The sequence below is a fragment of the Protopterus annectens genome, chromosome 3.part0 (genome assembly GCF_019279795.1).
Source record: "Protopterus annectens isolate FY-2018-M chromosome 3.part0, PAN1.0, whole genome shotgun sequence".
NCBI lineage: Eukaryota > Metazoa > Chordata > Ceratodontiformes > Protopteridae > Protopterus > Protopterus annectens.
In genome coordinates this window covers 1,135,343,295-1,135,366,335 of record NC_056731.1, presented here as the reverse complement: position 1 = coordinate 1,135,366,335, position 23,041 = coordinate 1,135,343,295, and the positions used below count along the sequence as shown (strand labels likewise).

At 42.6% G+C, this 23,041-nt stretch overlaps 1 protein-coding gene across 3 annotated transcripts in view; it reads left to right on the top strand.

The window, feature by feature from the left end:
* RBBP8 (RB binding protein 8, endonuclease) overlaps positions 1–23,041 on the top strand; it is a 2,682,217-nt gene that overhangs the window by 2,439,565 nt on the left and 219,611 nt on the right. For all 3 annotated transcript variants that reach the window (XM_044065365.1, XM_044065366.1, XM_044065368.1), the window contains one exon: positions 5,465–5,561. In XM_044065365.1, the coding sequence (XP_043921300.1) occupies positions 5,465–5,561 (97 nt within the window). The remainder of the gene's footprint in view (positions 1–5,464; positions 5,562–23,041) is intronic.

The window sequence follows — 23,041 nt, the reverse complement described above, 5'->3', positions numbered from 1 at the left end:
GGCACCGGTTCACTAGCTATGCCCCTTCTGCCCAGACTATAAGGTAGAAATCACTGCCACCAGCCACTACTTATCAGCTACTAATAAGGCCCTTCCCACAGGATAACCATGTCTACTGTGTAATGCTACTGTTATCCAAATAATAAGTGAGACCCAGAGCTTTCGCTAATGGAGTGGCTTGTACAGTATCACCAGACACATGCAAGTACCCTAAGAACTTAAATTATCTGTACACAAAATAGCCACAGTTAAAATGTTTAAAATATTTAATAATAAATGCTAAAAACACAAGACAATACTCATTAATTCAATACAGTGACAATAGAGAGTTCAGAAATCACATGAACATACTTTAAAACAACATTGTAGGATAGTCTCACATAAATATAGAAAACATCTACACTAATCTGGCTACATTCCTATCTATTTCTAAGAGAAATACTAAGATCTAGGTCTTGCATACAAGGCAAGCCAAAGTGCTGGTGAGTTGTTGTCAGCTTCAGGACAAAATACAAAATGCACTTTTTTCTGAGGTAGTCATTAAATTGTTAATACACATAACTGCTGAGTCATTTCAGATTACATCATTCTTGTCACTTCTGATCTAGTTCCCAGGCCAACGGAACTCAAAATTTAACATTTCTTTGTGATCTGCAGCTGGAAGGAAGTCACAGCAATAAAAGATGCATTACATGTGAAACCTAGTAATTATCTCTGTCTTAAGACAATAGAAAGAATTTCCAGCTGCAGACATCCTGTCTCCTAGCTTGAGATCACACAGTTGTAAAATTCTTTACTTATCAGCTTTCTTCCAGCAGGGTGCACTTTGATTACATTTTTGAAGCTCAGCACATAATACAGTTTTCTTATATTTGTCAAACAAGCCTGTGGATCATATTAATATCAAGGACATAGAATCATTTACAAAATTCTGTCTAGCTGGGCTGGCAGTCCCTCAGTTTACCACAACCTGATACAACAAAAACATAAAAACAACCCTCAGAAATTCTGGCACTCCATAAAACAACTGTTAAATCCTGGACAAACCACAACCCCTTCCCTAGCCATTCAGGCCTTAGTAAACAAAAGCAACTATGCCCCTCTAACCATCCCAACATCCCCTATCCATTACTCTGCCATCTCCTAATTTCAGCCCATCCAGACCACTTGCATCAAAAAACTTCTTCTTCAACTAAAACCCATTACTCTTGCAGTAGACCAACTCTCAAACAAATTTCTTACACTAGCAGCTGACTCCATCTCAGACCCTAGCTCTTTTCTTATTAATTGCTCCATTACTGAACAATATGTATTAGTACTTTGGAAACTCTCCCACATCATTCCTCTTCATAAAGGTGGCCCATCCACAAAATTATCCAACTATAGATCCATTCCCATACTATTCCCCTTAGCAAAATGCTAGAAGAATGCACACATTCTCAACTACTAGCCTATCTTCTACAAAATAATCTTCTCTCCAACTCCCAGCATGGTTTTAGACCAAAACACAACATCACAACTGCCCTATTAAGTTTCACAGATTCCATCAACCACCACAGAAATAGCGACAACTTTGTCTCTTCCATTTTCTTTGGTATGTCAAAAGCATTTGGCACTGTCTCCCATTAAAAAAAAAACTACTTCAAGAATTATCATCCAGTCATCTCTCACTGTTATCTCTCACTTGGTTTCACAGCTATATTTCCAACTGACAACAAGCTGCCAAGTGGAAAGATGAAATTTCTTCCGTACTACGTGTTGCTGTAGGAGTCCCACAAGGCTATATTCTTGGGACTTTACTCTCTTCCATTTTTGCAAACTTAGTTCTGCATCCAAACATGCTATTTTAGTGCAATTTGTGGATGATTTTGCTCTCATCTGCACAGCCCCATCCCTTCCCACACTCCTACTTAAAACCCGGAAAACCTTCACAGGCATAGAGCAGTACCTCAAAGAAAATCAACTCCTACTAAATCCTATCAAGACAAAACTAATGATATTCTCTAATAATAGAGCCACAGAGCCCACTACCCCATTTCACATCCCCTCCTCCAACGGCACAGAAATTGAACCAGTAGATAGCACCAAGTTACTAGATATCACAATAGACAGCTCCCTGAAATATGAGAAGCACATAGCCCTTACCATAAAAATGTGCATATTAAACTCGGCTGTCTGTATAGGTCCAGAACATTCCTCACACCTTCCACTAGACTAGCCATAGCCAGAACTCACCTTCTGTCCACACTGCTGTATGCTTCCCCCATCTTTAGTAATCTTTGAAAAGTTGAACTGTCTAAACTAGAGATATGTTACCATAAAGTAGCCCATTGTGCTGCCAGCCTCCAGAATAGAACACATCATTGCACAGCTCTGAAATAGCTGCACTGGCTTGAGCTACCAAATCTACTATCACTTAACCAACTTACAATTCCTCACATAATCATACACCAATATAAAGCCTGCCCAGCTCTAAAGAATATAGTTCAACTTTATAACACCACCCGCATCCTCCGCTCAACCAACAAACTACTTCTAAACGTTAATAAGTGTAGCAACGTTTTGGTGACTCCTCATTCGCAAATCAAATCGCAAAACTATGGAATTGCATCCCCCAACAAAGACTTAATACCCCACTACTTCCAGATTTAAACTCCTTCTTAAAGAACACCTAAACAACAAATCACTCTGTTCCTGTATCACCCCTAGATAAGTTTTTTTCCCCCGCACTCTTAGTTCACATTTCCTTCTCTCAAATCTCCTCCTTTCTCTTCTTTCTGGTCCCTTGACACCTCATATTTACTTTGTTATAGGAGTGATGCCTGCCTCTCCCTAATACTAGGTGTTACTGTAAAATCTGCACACATAGTATCAGCATCTATTATTTACATAATTTTCTAATTTCAATCCTAAATTGTTATGTCTGTGTCACTACAATTGTCATCAGAGCTTTTCTGCCCGGGCCTCTGCTGAAAATGGGCTACTAGCCCAGTTGGACCATCCCAGTAAACAAATTTAAAATAAATAAATACAGGTCTTCTGTGTCTGATCAAAGTACAAGAGCTTTAAACACAGTTACTTATACTTTTCAGCATAAATTTCATTACCACTAAAAACTTTAAAGATGTGTACTCCTAGAAATCTGGTATCCATGTAAATAATATAAGTTTTTCAGGCTCTTCACACCCTCATTCTTAAATGTTCTCAGTCTAAGGTTGTTGCTAATCAGAGGAAGAGTTATCATGCATAGAAAATGGTCAGGATTTCTATGATGCAGTTAGACTTCTAGCAAAACCAACAAATATAGTTTGAGTTTAAAAACATTGCTGCAGTAGGGAGTGATTAGTGATAGAATTAATGTATGTCTAAACAATATTCATACTTATCAGTTGCCATATCTGTATGTGTTACTGCGTAAACTGAATTAATATTATGTGAAATAGTTCTAAAAATTATGCTACAATTTCATGTTAGGATATTTGACGTTGGTGTTCTGTCATGCAAATGCATAATCTTTTTAGTAATATGTTAAAAACTCTTTCTAAGCTACAGTTTTTGTAAATATTTTATGTGAAACCTTTCTGCATTTTATGCTATAAATTTACGTAAAGATATTGGTGCTGTGGAGGTTTTCTCCTTAAGCCTCTGTTGAAAATGGTCTTTCTCGGTCAATAAAAACAAATTAATTATTAAAACATATCTCAAGCCTGAGTGGTCCAGCATAGAGCAAAATTAATTGCATGTAGAACAAATCAAGGTAAACTGATTAGATATTCTATTCTCCAAATGGCTTACAATGAGCATGACAGTTGGTTATGGCATGTACTGCCCAGATGTTTTGTGGGCCAAGTTTGAATATATTGACTATGATGAGACAGTGAATGTCATTTAAACTATGCATGTGACCTACTGCGGACTAGTTCCTGGTTCTACTAAGTATGCAGTTATCTTGCTTGTAATAGTTTGATGGAGTTGCTCCCCAGATTATGTGATTATCTCAAAGGGCAGGGTATTTCCACTTTGTCTTAAAGTAACTTTAATAAACTGTATCCTCAAAAAAAATCTCTTGATCCTGTCTGGAGAACTGTTGATTAGTATCTAATTTTCATTTTGTCATTATGGTTATTGTGAAAGTTGTGTGTGTGTGTGTGTGTGTGTGTGTGTGTGTGTGTGTGTGTGTGTGTGTGTGTGTGTGTGTGTGTGTGTGTGTGTGTGTGTGTGTGTGTGTGTATGCGTGTGTGTCTACACATCTCACTTTGCAAGATTTTGTAATATACATTTTAGTATGGTTTTAGATCTAGGCAGATCACTGAACCTGCCATGTTAAAGGGTCCTCAAGGACTTTTAACTGGTAAGAAATCCAAGGTTATATTACATTACGGCCTTCCAGTCTGTGTTTGATACCATGAACCACAGAGTCTAGTTTGAGTGCTTGCAAACTCACTGTGGTTTATGTTCCACAGTCCCTGAGTGGTTTGCCACTTTCCTCTTGAACTGTTGTTAGTAAGTTGTCTGCAATGCTAATTCATCTGAAACTGCTTACTGTGATGTGTGTGGAGTTCCTTATGGTTTATTCTTTCTTTTTTTCTTTTTTGTTTGTAACTTTTCTTCCATTAAACAAGGCTATTGAAGGAGGCGGTGAACAGTACTACTGTTTTGTTGATGACATTCATAAATCCCATCCCCATTTTCTACAGTGGGATTAAGCTGAAATTCATAACAGTAGTGTGAAACGTGGGCATGATCTTGGAAAACATGTCACTAAAGGACCATTTGATGGTTGTTTTATGTTGTCATACTCTAATACCAGAAACCTGTCCCACATGAAGCACCTAATAACCTCTTCTGCTTTAGCAACAGTGATACATCCATTCATTCCTTCCTACCTTGATCACTATGCTGTCCTTTTATCTTGAGCTGTTGGGTAGAAACTGTTCACCTTCTGTGGTTGCAGAACTTGGCTGATACTTTGGTATTTCTTGTTTCAGCCACACTGCTTCTGTGTTGTAGGATCTCCACTGGCTATTTATTGGTGGCTGCGAGGTCAACATCAAACTGTGTACTGGTCCTTTCTACATTAAATAGTATTTGATGCCCTGCATTCTGTTCAGCCCATTAATATCAGCAAATGAGGGGTTGATGGTAACTTTCAGGGTACACCCTGAATCACAGTCCGTGCTTTTTCACCTATATTGCATATTTTATGTGGAATTCAATATCTTATGTTTTTCTGACTTGTAATTCTGTGGTTTCAGTCATAAGGTACCTTAAGTACTGTATTTTGGGATGGTTTATTACAGTCCTTGGTTGCTTCTAATAATAATTTTAGTTTTTCTTTAATTTAAAGTGTAGCACCTGTTTATGTTGACTTGTACTGTTGTATGTGAAGTGCTTGACTATAGGCACTGTAGTCGATACAAATTAAAGGTTAAGGCTGTACTGAATTACATTTTCATGTAAACAGGAAAAACAGATTGCTAAACTTTCCTCACATTGAGGTGGTACGTAACAAAGAAGAAAGAAGGAAGATGCTTGGGCACACTTGTAAGGAATGTGAAGTAGTAAGTAATCATACTTTGTTTTTCCTCACAATTCAGTGACTTGCCAATTTAACAATCACAACTAGCAGCAGTCTGTTCACTCAGCTGCATTTTGATAATAATATTTAAACTGACTACCCAAAGGAAACGGTAAACCATAATGTTTAACAACTGACGTACATGTTACCAATTTTTGAATGTGTAATGCTTGTTCATATCATTTACCTTTTGTTTGTATGGAGGTATAATTTGTAAGTGTTGCTAGTGCACAACTGCTGATGTTTAAGAAGTCTGCTTTCGAGTGATAACTAATTATGCAACTTCTTATTTTGAAGCATTTCTCCCCAAGCCTCCGCTGAAAATGACCTCCTACCCAGTCGGACTTTCCCTGTAATCAAATGTCAATAAATAAATAATAATAAATGCTAATTTAGAAAACAGAGATTCCCAGTTTTTTGCCAAGTACCTAGTTCCAACACCACTTTTAAAGGCATGCACTGCTGTGGTAAATGTGTGATATGCCCTTGTATTTTTATAAAGGTATTAAATGCACTTTTTTTGCATTGCAACTACACTATTACTTTTCACAAACATTATAACTGTCATTCGCCCATGGTAGTTTATGCAGGTATTTGTGTTTCATGTAACAGTTTCTACATTGGGAAAACTTCTCGTAGACTGTCTGATCTTGTTAAGGAGTATTAGAGCTTTGAATTTTAACAATGCACTTGCCAAACATTGTGTCGCATGTTCGCATTTTGTTAAATTTGAATTTATTGTTTTGGAACAGATAGACTCCTTTGGAAACTATGACTTATATCTTGAGTTAAGAGAATGGAAATGGCAGCTACGACTTAATGCAGAGGCATCCCCAGGGCTTAATGAACACATGAATATAAAGTGTGTTCTTCATTGGTATGACTAACCCAGCCCCACCCAGTTCTCCCACTTTGATGTAATATTTACACAATTCTCTGCATTGTCATTTGATATATGTTTTACATAGTTACATGATTCAGCTTTACTTTTGTTATTTGATATGCAATTATTCTATATTCTGTCAGTTCATTGCATTTTTTAAAACGTTGATTGGTTAAAATAATTCGCTCTGGAACTTTTTTATTCTTTACTGTCTTCTATAATAGAATGTGCACTATATTCTGAAGAAGTTCATGTTATGTTTTCCCTATCTCGCCTTCATTCTTTCTGGTTGGGTTCGGGATCAGCTCTGACTCAGCCGCATTCTAAAGTTCGAGAGCTTCCACTGGCTTGAGGCTAGACCCTATCCCAACATGCCTAGCGAGGGTTACCCAGATCTTGTTTGCCTCTTGAAGCTTCGGGATTGCTGACAACTGGCTCAGGCTAAGTTATACTGTTTTTCTGCTTATTTTATGTAAAATATTGTTATTCGGTAGCTTAGTTACCTCTGTAGGTCAGTAGAATCTGGTGTTTGTGTATCCCTCTATCTACCGCCTTCTTGTTTGCTATTTACTGTTGAGACCGTCATTTCTTTACCTCTCGGGAATACTTCTTCTCTTCTTTTCTAACTTGCGAATCCGTTTAAGTTAGAGGATTCGTCCTACACTTTCAGTCCATTTTAGTTAGAGGGCTTTGCCTTATTCCTCTTCTCTACTGTTGGTCTAAGGAGCTAGCTGTTTACGTTAGAGGCATCTCCTCGGTTGGAGGAGTTGTCATTTGACTTGGAGACTCTCCTCCTTCCGCTACTCTCCCTTTCCAAAAAAAAATAAATAAAAGTCTTTGCTGTTTATTTTTTGACTGAGTGCTTCTTTCCTTTTTTCCTACTAGTGGTCTGTTATAGTACCTTGTTGTTGTATTTTGTGGTAAATATGTCTAAGGAAGCTTCGAAAAAATCCAAGGCTTCTGGATTTAAGATGTGTGATTCCTGCACTCAAAAGATGTCTCTAACCGATGGCCATACTAGCTGCGTATACTGTTTGGCTGTTCACCTGCAGGACTCTTGTTCCAGTTGTCATGGTTTTAGCTCTAGAGTCCTGCAGGAGCGCAAAAACAAGCTAATTCTGAGAGGGTTATTGAAAGGGCCTTTTGAGGCATCGAAGGAACGGAATCAGGCAGGAAAATCTGACAATCCCTCCAAGTTGGCATCTTCATTGGCTCTGGCCTCAGAACCATTGAAGGGTAAAGACAAACCTTCAAGTTCTTTGGATCCATTATCTGTCCGGTCTGACAAGGCTTTATCTCCTTTGGTTCCATTATTGTCCTTGGAACCGTCTGGGAGCCATAAAAGAACCAGGTCTCCCTCCTTGAAGACAGTGCGTTCTGTACCACAGTCCCCACTTCTCCAGTCTGTGGCGGGCAGTCAACGATCATCCACTCATTCCTCTCGATCATCCAGGAGCCTTTTGGATGATGATGTGGAGAGGGTGATGAAGAGCCTACTCAGGACACCAGCCTTGGCTAAATTTTATCGAGCCCAGCCCATATGGAAGTGGAGCCGACTGTCCAACCTACTTTGTAGTCGATTCCTCCTTCGACTCACCTGAGTTCGGAGCCAGAGCACATGGAGGTCATTGTGGTGGAACTGCCGGATCCGAAGACCCCAAGTCTTTCGGGTCCGACATCTGCTCCGATCCCGTCAATACCACCTTCTCTCGAGGGATCTGGGGGCCAACACTCCCTTGTCGGCTCTGGGGGGGGGCGGGATCGGACCCGTGTTGGATCTTACTCTCCCGCTCGGAGCTTTGCTGCAGGTGAGTTCGGCGCCTACATCGGCCTCGGTGCCATCACTATCAGTTCAGGGGAGATCTTCTGGCTTATCAGAGCCGGAGACTCTATCGGGCCAGGATTGTGGTGTCTTTGAAGTGATGAGGAGTGTGCTGTCCTCTCAGACCGCTCCACCCTCTGCTCCAGTAGCTTCTTCCCCTTCCGGGCCTGTGTCCACCTCCGGATCTCCCCTTCTTCCCATGCCTAGGGAACCATTGCCCCATAATACCTCTTCGGGTGACCCCCCCCTTCTGAAACCTCTCCAGAGCATCCCTCAGAGGAGGTCCCTTGTAAGAGGACTTGCAAGAGGAAGCATTTGGACTCCCCTGAGTCTCTGACATCGGACATGGCCTTGGAGGACTCAGAAGGGTGCCCACGGTCCCCCTCTGAGGATGTCTCTTTTTCAAATGTCCTGGAAATCTTCAAGCAGAGGGGTGGCTGGAAATCCCTTTCCCCTTCTGAAGACGAGTCCATGTACCTGGACGCATTCGGTTCCCAACCCCCCACCTCTTCGGTGTCTCTGCCCTTCGACCCGCTGCTAGGTGTAGTAAGTCAAAAGGCGTAGGGCTCCGCAGAATCTATGGAACCAGTTCCATGGAGGCCTAATAAGTTTATCACTGCACCAGATGACAAACCTTTCCTGACTAAGGGCGTGCCAGTTGATGCTATGGTGGTTGCGACAGCCACAAAGAAGGAATTGGCAGAAACTTCTTCTGTCCATCCAACAAACAAGGAGTCCCATATGATGGACAGATATGGGAAGCGTATGTTTTCTTCAGTGGCCTTCACCTTTAGGGTACTGAATTATTTGTCCCATTTTACTCGTCTCCAGAGGGATCTCCTGAAAGAGCTAGGAGATACTCTACAGGATCCAACAGTTGCGGGAGCTTCAGACCGGGCTGCTTCCCAACTTGCAACCTTATCTTCTGTAGTTAACTCCTCCATGCGGCTTATCTGCTGCGCAGCCGATGGAGCGAGCTGGGCAGCAGGCACAGGAGTCGCCTTATGGAGACATTCTTGGAGGCGCCTTTGTTAGTTCGCGGAGCCCTTCAAGTCATCCTTTACCAATGCCCCATTTGATGGCTCATCACTGTTCGGGCCCAAGGTAAGAGAGACGCTCACCATGTGCGAGCAAGATGGCAAAACTCTCTGCCGTAGGAGTACGTTTCTCCACACCTACGAGACGTTACCCCAAAGGTCAAAAATGCAGGAATATGTGGTTCCGGAAATCCCAGGGAGCTTCGCCTGATGCACATGGTGACTTTCCCCCAGGGGCAGAGGGAGAAACAATAATAGGAGACGCCACCCTCACAGCAGAGGAGGTCCTCAGAGTCAGGGTGACAGAGATGCATTCTCTGGTAGGCCCCTCCAGCACTCCTGAAAGGAGGCCCACCTGTCCACCTCTGGAGGCAGTCAGGGGCAGATTGTCCCTGTACCCAGAAGCCTGGCAAAGTATCACAAAAGACACATGGGTACAGTCGATAGTATCCAGGGAATACAGCATTCCTTTCTCCATGCCACTTCTTCTCAGAACACAAAAGTCCATCCCATATATGCCACCCAATCTATGGGAGCAAGAAACCCGAGAAGTTCAAAGGTTGCGAGAAAAACGAGTCATCCAGGAAGTCCCCGCAGACCAAATCGGATCTGGAACTTACTCAAGGCTATTTTTAGTTCCAAAGAAGATAGGAGACTGCGGGCACATTTTAGATCTCAGCAGACTCAAAAAGTCTGTCAAGAAGGCCAGATTTCTGATGGTGACACTGCTGTCCACATTTCCCTTTCTGGGAAAGGACAACTGGGTGTGCTTCATCGATCTTCAGGATGCGTGCTACCATATCAGTCCAGGCGATATCTACGCTTCCGGCTGGGAGCTAGTCACTATCAGTTCAGAGCTCTGCCATTTGGTCTCACCACAGCCCCCAGGGTGTTCACCAAATGCATAGCAGTAGTCACGGCTCACCTGAGGCATGTTGGATTCCGGGTGCTTCCATATTTAGACAACTGTCTTCTTACCACCACCACCGAGTATCTGCTAACTGAGGCAAGGGACACCACAGTTCACCTCTGCTCACAACTAGGCATCACTATAAACTACAAAAAGTCTGCCTTGATGCTCTGTCAATATATTACATTTATAGGGGCAGATTTAGATACAAAAGACATGATACCAAAATTGCCTCAGGAGAGGATGCCAACCATTCGGCATCAGGTTTCAATCTTAATCCAGAGGAAAAAGATTCAGGCAAGATTTGTTCTCAAATTCCTGGGCTCAATGGTGGCAGCAATAACACTAGTTCCCTTGGCGCACTTCCACATGAGGATATTACAGTGGCTCTTATTTGCTCAGTGGTCCATGCAAGATCTACCCATGTCACATGAAATTCTCATCACGGAGACCAGCAAGAAAGATCTAAGTTGGTGGCTTCAGTCTACACAGGTGACGATAGGCAGGCCATTCAGCCTTCCCCAACCAGTAGCCACAGTGACCACGGACGCTTCCCAGATCGGGTGGGGGAGGGCATTATCTGGGACAGAGACCGTTCAAGGAACTTGGCGACAACATGAGTACCTCTTGCACATCAACGTCCTAGAGATGAGAGCGGTGCTCCTGGCGTTGCAAGCACTCCAGGGCTCTCTACCTACGAGGACGATTGCAATTCAAACAGACAAAATGTCGGTAGTATGGTACATCAACAAGCAAGGCGATACCAGATCTTACTCTTGTGTTGAGAGGCTCTAAGAATATGGCAGTGGGCAATGTCTTCTCAACGATTTCTAATTGCAATGCACATTCCGGGGAAATCCAGTGTGATAGCAGACAAGCTCAGCAGGACTATCCTGATGCCTTACGAGTGGTCCCTGAAACAGGAAGTTGCGAACCAAATTTTTCTCAAGTGGGGCCAGCCTTGCTGTGACTTTTTTTGCCACCTTCATCAATACCAAATGCAGCAGCTACTTTGCCATAGTCCCCCACCGGAACATTCACCCAGGGATGCACTTGTTCACGATTGGCCCCAGGGACTTCTTTATGCCTTTCCCCCTTTTCCTCTAACACCCAAGGTTCTTCAGAAAGCAAAATCATTGGGTTGCAAATTAATCTTCATTGCCCCTTACTGACCTTGTCAAATATGGTTCCCCTTCCTATGACCCCATCTCCAGGAGGAGTCTTGGATCCTGGACCCAGTTCCAGATCTCCTGGTGCATCAGCCGGGTACGCTCCATCCTTCCATACAAACCCTCAAGCTCACAGCTTGGTGTTTCCACTTCCCGTCTTAGCCAGGCTTCTTGACATCTCCCCAGCAGTACAACATATTTTAATTTCCTCTCACAAATCCTCGACGAGAAAACTTTATGCTAGCAAATGGAAGCGGTTGTCTTGTTGGGCAGCCAAAAGTAGTATTGACTGCTTTACTGCACCTGTTTCAAAGATACTTGAGTTTCTCTCTTAAACCTTTAACCAAGGGGCTGCAGCAGCGGCTATTCAAGTTCAGCTGGCTGCGATTTCTAATTTTCTTGTTTGAGAAATGGGTTCTAACCTTATGTTCCACAGGTTGTACAAAGCCTTCCTAAAGGGTACTATTCTCCTGAGGCCCCCAATAAGAGAACCACCTCCTCCTTGGGATCTAAACATAGTTCTCGCTGCATTGATTCTCCCTCCTTTCGAACTGACTGCTACTTGTTCTCTGAAATTCTTGACTTGGAAAACTATTTTCTTAACTGCCATTACCTCAGCTAGGAGGGTATCAGAACTACAAGCCCATTCCATTCGTCCCCCTTACTTAATATTCCAGAATTTTAGAGTTTCTGTCAGAACCAGCACTTCCTTCCTACCAAAAGTTTGCTCAGAGTTCAATCTGAATCAGTCTATAGAACTACCTGTATTCTTCCCCAATCATGGCAACAAGGCAGAATATAAACTCCACCAACAGGATGTTCATAGACAGTTACATTTTTACTTGCACGGGACAAAAGAATTCAGAAAATCTGACCAATTGTTTGTATCCTTTTCAGAAAGCAGAAAGGGAACTTCAGTCTCAAAAGTAACTTTATCAAAATGGCTTTCAGATACCATCACTTATGTCTATAATTCACAGAGCAAGCAGCTGCCAGGAAAAATTCAAGGACACTCAACTAGGGCTTAGTCTACCTCTACTGCTTTTCAGGCCAGACTGCCTTTAGACTAAATTTGTGCGGCAGCTACTTGGGTTAATCCCCATACTTTCATCACTCATTACAAGGTAGATGTGGCCTCGTGGAACAGGGCATCCTTTGGTTCCATGGTTCTGAAGAGTCTATTCCACTGAGCCACCCAAGAAGAAGGTGGTGGGGATGGAGTCCCAAGCAGCAAGAATGAAGGAGAGATAGGGACAACATAACATAAAGAAGTTATGTACTCACCATAACATTCCATGTTTGTTATCCTTGATCTCGCCTCCCTTCTTGCATCCCACCCTCCTTCCCCTTCCTGGAAGATCGAGAGGAATTATCCGTCATTTGGCTACATAGGCTGTGATTCCCTTCCTACCTTATGGGTTGGATAGACTTAGAGTTTCTTTTACTACTATCTTGGACATATATATATATGTCTTTCTCTCTCTTTCATTCATATATATATATATATATATATATATATATATATATGTGTGTGTGTGTGTGTATAATTGTTATACATGTCTATATTCATATATTATAGTCTAGTGTTATGGGTTACCACAAACAAGATCTGGGTAACTCTCGCTAGGCATGTTGGGATAGGGTCTAGCCTCAAGCCAGTGGAAGCTCTCGAGCTGTAGAATGCGGCCGAGTCGGAACCGAGGATTGGCTCCAAACACAACCAGCAAGAAGGAAGGTGAGATCAAGGACAACAAACATGGAACGTTATGGTGAGTACATAACTTCTTTTTTTAGCTAATAAGAATGAAAGCTCAATATCAGCTCAGTGTCTGTGTATTTTTTTATTTTAGCTTTAGAAGTGTTTTAAAATAAATACTGCTAGGGATTAGAAAGTTAAGTCCTACTGCAAGCATTTTAATAAAAAGCTTATCTGCTTATCTTCATTTCAGATAATATTCTTTGATACAAAATCTTTATCTGGTTCTTGAATTTTTGTAGTACATAGCTACCACCTTAACCTTTGTTCTTGAAATGTTGTCTAAGATGTCTGTGTCCAATGATGTGGCATGCTACTCCCTTCTGTTATTGTTAACTGCTGTGTGAAATAATTTTTTCCCGTGGTCCTTTATAAACCTTGTTCCATATATGCCATAATTTTTTCGCATTTTAGTAATTTATTTTGTACCAGGTGAGTGCACTGGACAGCATTTATAAATGGTTTGGCATGAACACAATAAACAACATATTTTTTACATACAGTAAGGAGATTATAGCATAAGACATAGGTTTAAATGTTTAACAGGTCTGGCTACAGATGTTTTCTGCAGTAAACGTTAAATATTTCCTTTTCTTCTGTCCCCTGCTTAACAATATTTTTCTTTAACTGTCATTTGTGGGTCAGAGTACTGTAAGAGACCGTCACAACATTTAATATTACCTGCATTCTGTTTCCTATCCTGTCTGGATGTCTTTGCATAAACGTTTGATGTGAAGTTATTCTATCTCGCCGTTCATTCTTACAGATGGGTTTGGAGTCGATCCTCAGCTCCGAGTTGGCCTACTACAAAGTTCGAGGTCTTCAGACAGCTCAAGGCCAAGTACCTATCCCATGATGTACCTGGAGTTACCTCAGATCTAGTTTGCCGCTGCAGTAGAGCGGAGGTTCCTCAGAATAGCTCGGGCCAGTAAAAATTTATTATAAACTTTTTTTTCTAATAACTTTGTTATTTCTACTTCTTAGCTTTTAGCTTTAGCTTCTATAGCATTTAAATCTTTTTAGAGTGTATTCTTTGGTGTGCCTTTTCATATTTAGATATAGCTTTTGGCCTTCGTTTTTTTCTAAAGGCCTTTGTACTTAGTGTAGTTATGTAGTTCTTGTGTGCCTTTGATAAGTGACATTTTTGTTATAGTTTTTGTCAGTGCTTATTTAAATAGTTTGGGTGTGTCTTTATTATATTGTAGTAGTTTTTCATTTGATACTGTGCTGTTCATTATGGCTGACCAGGATAAGGATAAACATCCTAAGTCAGGTTTCAAAAAATGTCCAAAATGTGGACAGAAAATGTCTGTTACAGATAGCCATGCCAACTGTGTATACTGTTTGGGAGCCTTGCACCTTCAAGAAAGTTGCTCCATTTGTCATTCCTTCTCTTCTAGGGTCCTACAGGAGAGAAGGAACAAGCTAATTGATAGAGGACTAGTCAAACCATCATTTCAGGAAGCTTTGAGTGACCAGGACAGGTCTAGTAAACCTTCAAAGTCTTCCAAAGCTTCTACTTCTTCGGAAGTTAAAAAATCAACTCAACCATCTACGTCGGGTCCACAGCCCTTGGAGCCGAGTGTCTTGTCTTTTTGGGGCTGGTCCCCAGTCCCGGAACCAGGATCCAAAGTGCCTAAATCGCCACTCCTGCAATCAGTACCTCCATCCATCCATTCATCTCGGTCCTCAATAAGCCTTTCCAATTTGGATGTGGATTGTGTGGTGCAGAAGTTGTTACAGGCACTGGCGTTTGCTAAATTTCTATCGGCTCCGACCCAAACGGTTTCGGAACTGAAGACTGTTTTGCCATGTACTTCTTTTCCTCCTCTGAGCCGTACCGGTCCTTCGGAGCCGGAGGAGTCGAATTTGATGATCGTTGAGCCTGCGGAGTCGATGCCTGTTCCAGTGTCTTTGGTCCTGTTTACTCTGACATCCTCGGCGCCGATCAAGGAGTCTAGGAGCCGACACTCTCCGGTCGGGTCTAGGGAGGATAGTCGGACTGACTTGTCGGTTCCCACTTTGCCTCTTAGGGCTTTGGCTCGGATGAGCTCAGCTCCTACCTCTGGTTCGGAGCCCACTGTCCTGGTGCCGGGGGGATAGATGGTTTCCTCGGATCCATCGGTTCCTCCTCATCAGAGCAGAGGTGCCGTCGAAGCCATGAGGAGAGTTATGTCTCATAAGACATCTACGACTTCAGGTCTGACTACCTCCTCCCGAAAAGCACCTGTATCCGCTTCTGCTTCACAGATCCTTTCTAAGCATAGAGACCCAAAGCCTCAGGAAGCCCCAATGGGTGGCCCCTGCTCTTCCGAGACCTCACCAGAAGTTCCCACTGATGAGGTTCCCTGGAAGAGAATCTGTAAGAGGAAGCATTTCGACTCCCTACAGGAGTCTCTCACATCCGATACCGACTTGGATGAATCGGAAGGGTCCCCACGGTCCCCCTCTGAGGATATCTCATTTGCTGAGATATTAGAAATTCTTAGGCAGAGGGGTGATTGGCAGTCCACCAACCCTACTGAAGGCGAGTCGGTTCTCCTGAAGGCTTTTGGGGCTCAACCCTCCACCTCTTGGGTGTCTCCACCCTTCGATGAGCTTATGGAGTTAGTCTCACAAAGGGCATGGGAGTCTCTGGACACCATGGAGCCTGTCACCAGGAGGCCTAATAAATTTATTTCTGCCCCCCAGGAAAAGTCCTTTCTTACCAAGGGAGTGCCAGTTGATGCCATGGTGGTGGCGGCAGCCACCAAAAAGGAGATTTCAGAAACTTCTTCCTCTATCCATCCTCCTAACAGAGATTCTAGGATCATGGATAGATACAAGAAGCGCACGTACAATTCAGCGACTTTTGCACTACGTTCACTGAACTATCTCACTCATTTTACAAGACTGCAAAGGGATCTCCTAAAAGAGCTTGGAGATGCTCTTCAGGGTACAGTAGCTGCAGGAGCTTCAGATAAAGTTGCCTCCTCAATTCCATAGTGAACTCGTCCATGCGCCTCATTTCATATGCAGCTGATGGAATGAGTAGGGCAGCAGGTACTTGAGTTGCTCTTAGGAGATCCTCCTGGATGTGCTTGTGTTCCTTCGTGGTGCCCTTTAAGTCATCGTTTGTCAACACCCCTTTAGATGGCTTGTCCCTTTTCGGGCCCAAAGTTAAGGAAACTTTGACCAGGTGTGAACAAGAAGGAAAGACTCTGTCTGCCGTCGCAGTCCGTTTTTCCACCCCTACCAGACCCTATCCCAAGGGTCAAAGGGGAGGAAAAATGTGGTTCCGAAAAGCCCAAGAAGCCTTTCAGGACACATGTGGTGAACCACCCTCCAGGGGCAGAGGAGGGGACAATAATGGAAGATGCCGCCCTCGCGGCAGAGGGGGTCTGCAAAACCAGGGCGACAGAGATCAGTTCTTTGGGAAGCCCTACCAGTGCTCCTGAAAGGAGGCCCGACTGTCCTACTCTGGAGGCAGTCGGAGGTCGCTTATCTTTGTATCCAGACGCCTGGCTCAAAATAACAAATGGCAACTGGGTACAAAGTATCATTTCCAGAGGATATTTCATTCCTTTCACTACACACCTTCCACTGACAACAAAAATCCCAGATGTTCCACCCAGTTACAGGGAACAGGCAACAGTAGAGGTCCAAACATTGCTAAGAAAAAGAGTCATCCAACCAGTCCCAGCAGACCAGATAGGATCCGGAACTTGCTCAAGATTTTTTTTAGTTCCAAAAATGATGGGACTGGAGACCCATTTTGGACCTCAGCAGACTAAACAGATCTGTCAAAAAAGAGAAGATGTTCATCGTGTTTCACTGTTGCAGTCATTACACTTGGGATATCCTGCTGGCAGGCTACCTGTAGTCAGCCTGAATTCCAAAGTCCTGGTCCGGTGTCGGTTGCTGTCACCTCTTCCCTGACGTCAGTGCGCCAGTGGTATGTAAGATGTAGCCAACGCCATTTTCTTCAGTCATTTTTGCCGCGTGGTGCCCGAAGCAAAAGCAGTTCGCAAGTGCCGGTCGGCCGACTCCTGAGATTTTCGAAATCGAATTTCAGATCCGAAGTCTTCAATAAAGCTAAGTACCCCATTGGGGAAACTTTTTTCTTGCTCCAGTCCGATGTCAGAAAAAGTTAACAATTGTATTTCTTGTGGGAAGCAAATACCTCATAAGGATTTTCATTCTTACTGTATTCCTTGCCTAGGCCCTGACCACGACATTGCTAGTTGTCGGTTTTGTGCTAGATTTAACCAACGCACTATTAAGCGTCAGTACGATTTTGCCTTTCATTACTTTGGCTGAAGGTTTAATTATATAATATCGTCGGTCCAAAACCGACGACGAAGCCTCCGCTAGGCCAGTTGCCGGTTCTCAGTGAGGCGCTTTCGCAGCCCCTGACACCCGCTACCTCAGAGCCACAGGCCGCTTCCGACTCCCATGTAGAGACAACTAGGCCTCTGGTTACTCAAGGTATTGGACCTTCGGAAACTTTCCCCTCAGATGGGTCCGGAGCCGCTGAGCAGGCATAGGCTTCTGAGGGTGTTTTCAGACCTACACAGTTATATATCAAGCCAACCTCAGCTTCCAAGGCAAAGACTAAAACAGCTTTAAAGACAAAGAAACAAGTACAGCATTCTCCTGGACAGACTTCTATGCCTAAGAAACAGATGCTCAAAATGGCCGAAGACCTAATTACTTTGATCAGGGGGTTCCATCTCCCTCCTGATAAGAGGCCTAGGCAAGACACTGAATATGATTCTTCTGATCAGGTTTCCATTTCTTCTGACTCCTCTTCAGAACAGGGATACTCTCTTCCTCCCTATGAGGATTCTGATGCTGAAGAATCTATCCCTTCAGTCTCTCCTCCTGTGGACTATTCTTTTGGGGAAACCCTGCATACCATGAGGGAGCATTTTCACTGGGAGTGCCAAAATTACTCAGAATCTAAGAAAAGGCTCAGAGATTTTCTTTTACTGCCTCAGCACAGACCTCTTGCTATTCCGCCTGTACTAGATATTGTAGATGATGTATTTTCAGAGTCCGGCCTGTCTCCTGACTCTTTACCCCCTGCACCCGTTAAGCCAGACAGGTACTACAGGGTCCCAGATTCACATAAATTTCTATATAAAAACCCTGCTGCTGGCTCAGAAACTATATCTCAGGGTCCCAAAGGGGTCAAGGCTTCCACTGCACAAAACCCTGTTCCCTCTAATAGGGATTCTAGAGCTCTGGACAGATGGGGGAAGAAAGTTTACACCTCTGCTACCTTGGCTGTAAGGGATTTAAATTGTCAGTTTCATATGCTTAAATATCAGCAATATTTAATGTCACTGCTAAAACAGAAGATGTTGACAAATTCTGAATGTTCTGAAAACAAGGAAATGCAGGATTTATTGCATGCAGCTGAACAAGTGGGAAAGCATACTTTGCAATGTGGTTTTGATTCACTGGAGGCCTCTTGCAGGGCCGCTATTACAGGCTCTGTCATTCGAAGGCATGCTTGGTTAAAGGAACAGAATCTGCCTGATCATGTTAAAACAAAATGATTGGATGCTCCATTACAGCATGATACTTTGTTTGGTGTTAAGGCAGAAGAGGTGTTAAAGAAAATGGAGGATAAAGCAAAATCTATGCAGACAGTAAAGGATTTTTTACAGGTTCAGCCACCCAGATTTAGCAGGAACTGGCCTTCTAAGAATTGGTCCTTTCTAGTGTCAGACAGACCACAAAGAGGCAGATACAGACGCCCTAGAGGCAGATCTCAGCCCCAAGGCTCATACAGGCCTAAACAATGTGGTGCTTCTACCTCCAAAAGTGGAGAAGACAAATCACAGCCATATAAGAAACAGTCCCAATGACTTTCCACTGCCAATGCCAAGCACTTATCTTTTGGCAGCACCCTTAGGGGGAAAGCTAGCACTTTTTTCACAAAATTGGCACGTGATCACCCAGGATAAATGGGTCTTGAATATAGTTTCTCAGGGTTACAGGTTCCACTTTCACACCCTTCCAAAGACAAAAGGTATGCCAGACCTGCCACACAATTAATGGGCAGAGGCACAAAAGCAAATTTCATCTCTCATGGTCATGAGGGCTATTCACCGAGTGCCACAGCAAGAGCAGGGACAAGGATTTTACTCAAGACTTTCCTTGGTACCCAGAAAGGACAAAACCTGGAGACCAATACTGGACCTGTCTATTCTAAACACTTTTCTGGATGTTCCAAAATTCAAAATGTTGACAGTGCAGCAGCTTCTGCCCATGTTGGGCAAGAAGGCTTGGCTTGTAACTTTGGACCTCAAAGAAGCATACGTGCATGTCCCAATCAGACAATCTTGCAGAAGATACCTCAGATTCATAGCTGGCTCAATGCACTACCAATTCTCTGCACTGCCCTTTGGCTTATCTACTGTGCCCAGGGTCTTCACAAAATGCCTGGCACCAGTAATTGCATTTTGCAGACAAAGAGGAATTCAAATATATCCCTACTTGGACGACTGCCTTATTCAAGCAGAGAGCAAGGACATTCTTCTGAAGCTTTTGGCATTTGTAAAAAGATTACTAATTTGCCTAGGGTACACAGTAAATGAAAAGAAATAAAAAATAGTACCCTCTCAAGAGATAATATTCCTGGGTGCAAGCTTAAATACAACTGCCCAGATGGCTTATCTTATGCCAGACAAACAAAAGCAACTGACTTCTTACTTCAAAAAGATGTCAACAAAGACCCATTTACCTGCAAGAAAAATTCTGCAGGCTTTGGGCTTCATGGCATCCTGCATTCTGCTAATTCCATATGCAAGACTGCATATGAGGAAGCTACAATGATACCTAAAAAGTGTTTGGACTCAACATTGCCACAGCCTGGGAACATTAATTACCTTCATTCCCTGCCTGCAACAGGAGTTTCGATGGTGGGCACTGGCCTGTCACCACAACAAGGGACAGCCATTCACTTTACCCACAGCCAGGCAGACACTAACAGCAGATGCATCGGATTATGCCTGGGGGGCCCACATGACAGGAAAATGTATTCAGGGCACGTGGCCCGCAAGCCAAATGCGTCTTCATATCAATCAAAAGGAGATGCTAGCTGTACAGAATGGCCTGACAGCCTTCAAGGACCTACTCCATCCAGGACAACTGTTGATAAAGACGGACAATACTACAGTCATGTGGTACATAAACAAGCAAGGGGGCACACATTCCTACCCCCTCTGCAGACAAGCCATGACTTTGTGGAACACAGCATTGACTTATCAAGTGCACCTGCAAGCACAATTCCTGCCAGGAAAGACAAATACTCTGGCAGACAAGAAAACCAAACCAGGAACCAAAGGCAGTACAACTTTCGCCAAAGAATGAAGATAACAGATGCCACAGGATACAAAGCTTTAATACGTAAAGCGCTTTTCGTCTGCTCAAAAAGCAGACTTCATCAGACAAAATATAGATGGTAGTAGTGTGATTTTATAGCTAAAATGACATCATCAACTACAACCATTGAACAATTAACAACATAAGTTAATTAATTCAAGTAGTTCAAGTATTTAAAAAGAACTGTTTAAAAAGGACTTATTTTAAGAAAATAACCAACATAACCCCACAAAACTCTACAATAATCAAAAACATACAACTATTAACAAGTGTTTAGAAAATAAACAGTTGTATCAAGATAAATGATAAATGTACACACAAATAAAAAAGTGTTAAAAGATGTATCTAATGTTAGTAGGTTTTGAAACCCCACTAGTAGGGTTCATATCAGAGGTAACAGACTCTAAATTCATTTCATGGGTGGTAATATCAATATTAACAATGCCGTCAGATAGCATAGTTGGAGTAACTATATTGTCCATAGTCTCTAAGTCAACATTAAAGTCATCGTGGGATGTACTGTAGTCTCCAACAATGCTGACTGGCATCACCATCATTGCCTTCGTTGTTGGTACCTCTGCAAGTGCCCCTGGTTGGCATGATAGTTGTTCCGTTGCTTGGGAATAGCTCCCAAGCGATTGACTTCCTGAAAACCCTGGGGATAACCTGAAGTGTTAGGATGACCTCCATTAGTATGTTGGGCTCTGTGGTTCTGTAGTCTCTCACTTCTCCTAATGGGTTGTTCAAATTGTGTATCCACCTCAGTTGTATCCAATTCAGGTGGTGTAACAGTACTAGGTTGATTAATAAATGTATCAGTGTTATCTGAATTAATAGCGTTACGTTCATTAGCTGGTTTAAACTTTTGCCATATTTGAGAAGTGGCTGGGAGTGGATATGCCGTACCAAGCTCATATGCTCTACACTCTACTTGATTCTATCCTTCAGCGTATGGATTCGTTATGTGCGAGACTGGATTGTATGGACTCGCAGCAGCAAAAGATAAAAAATCTTTTTTTTCGTTGCCAGGATGTCCTGGTATGAATTCCAACAACCCCACTTTAGTGAACGTAGAAGCAAGCTCCCGGTCTGTGAACAGAGGACACCAGACAGAGGAGCCTACTGAACGTGACGCACCCGGAAGTGTGAGTGATAATTCGAACACTGTTGTATTGCCATTACCTACTAACGTTCAACCGGGAATGCCGGTGGTTGATCTTAATAACTTTTTAGCTAATTCCGCTGATGTTTTGAGGAACACTAACACAGTACCTATACAAGGGCAACACCAGTCGAATCATTTAAACTCCATTATGTCTAATGAAGAGACCAACGACCTTCCTGTGCTTGGTAACTGGTTTGCTGAAGGGTTTAGACTTTCTAGACAGAACAACTCAGTAAACCCGGAACGAATGTCTTCAAGTGCTGACAGGCCTGAGGTAATTAATACATTTGATATTTTGACCAAGTTGAAAGAATTTGATAAAATTTTGGTCAAAATTAAAAAACTACAACTGGAAATTTCCTATTTTAAGGAATGCCTATTATGTAAAGTTATACCAAAGGGGCTTAGGCACTTCCAGTTTCCCACTGGTTTGGTCCCTAATTCTGGATTCCATAAAGAACTAATTGATCTTTTTGATAAACAAGGCTCCGAATTATTAGAGCTTATGATTAAGCATTATAGTGTATGGGTGACTGAATTAATTAATGACGCTACCTGCTTGGATTCTGAAATAAAACAGCATGGTGAATTTGCTAGATACAAGTTTGAATACAGTCGCAGTTTTAATAGCATAGATAATTATTTGAATAAACTTGCAGCTAATAAAATTAAGAAACTGAACCGTGACTGTAGAGCATATGAGCTTGGTACGGCATATCCACTCCCAGCCACTTCTCAAATATGGCAAAAGTTTAAACCAGCTAATGAACGTAATGCTATTAATTCAGATAACACTGATACATTTATTAATCAACCTAGTACTGTTACACCACCTGAATTGGATACAACTGAGGTGGATACACAATTTGAACAACCCATTAGGAGAAGTGAGAGACTACAGAACCGCAGAGCCCAACATACTAATGGAAGTCATCCTAACACTTCAGGTTATCCCCAGGGTTTTCAGGAAGTCAATCGCTTGGGAGCTATTCCCAAGCAACGGAACAACTATCATGCCAACCAGGGGCACTTGCAGAGGTACCAACAACGAAGGCAATGATGGTGATGCCAGTCAGCATTGTTGGAGACTACAGTACATCCCACGACGACTTTAATGTTGACTTAGAGACTATGGACAATATAGTTACTCCAACTATGCTATCTGACGGCATTGTTAGTATTGATATTACCACCCATGAAATGAATTTAGAGTCTGTTACCTCTGATATATGAACCCTACTAGTGGGGTTTCAAAACCTATTATTACAACAAATAGTACTGGTGACTTCCATATTTATAATTTTTCAGATGTCTCCATAGGTAGTGACTTAGCAGAATTATTGGCCA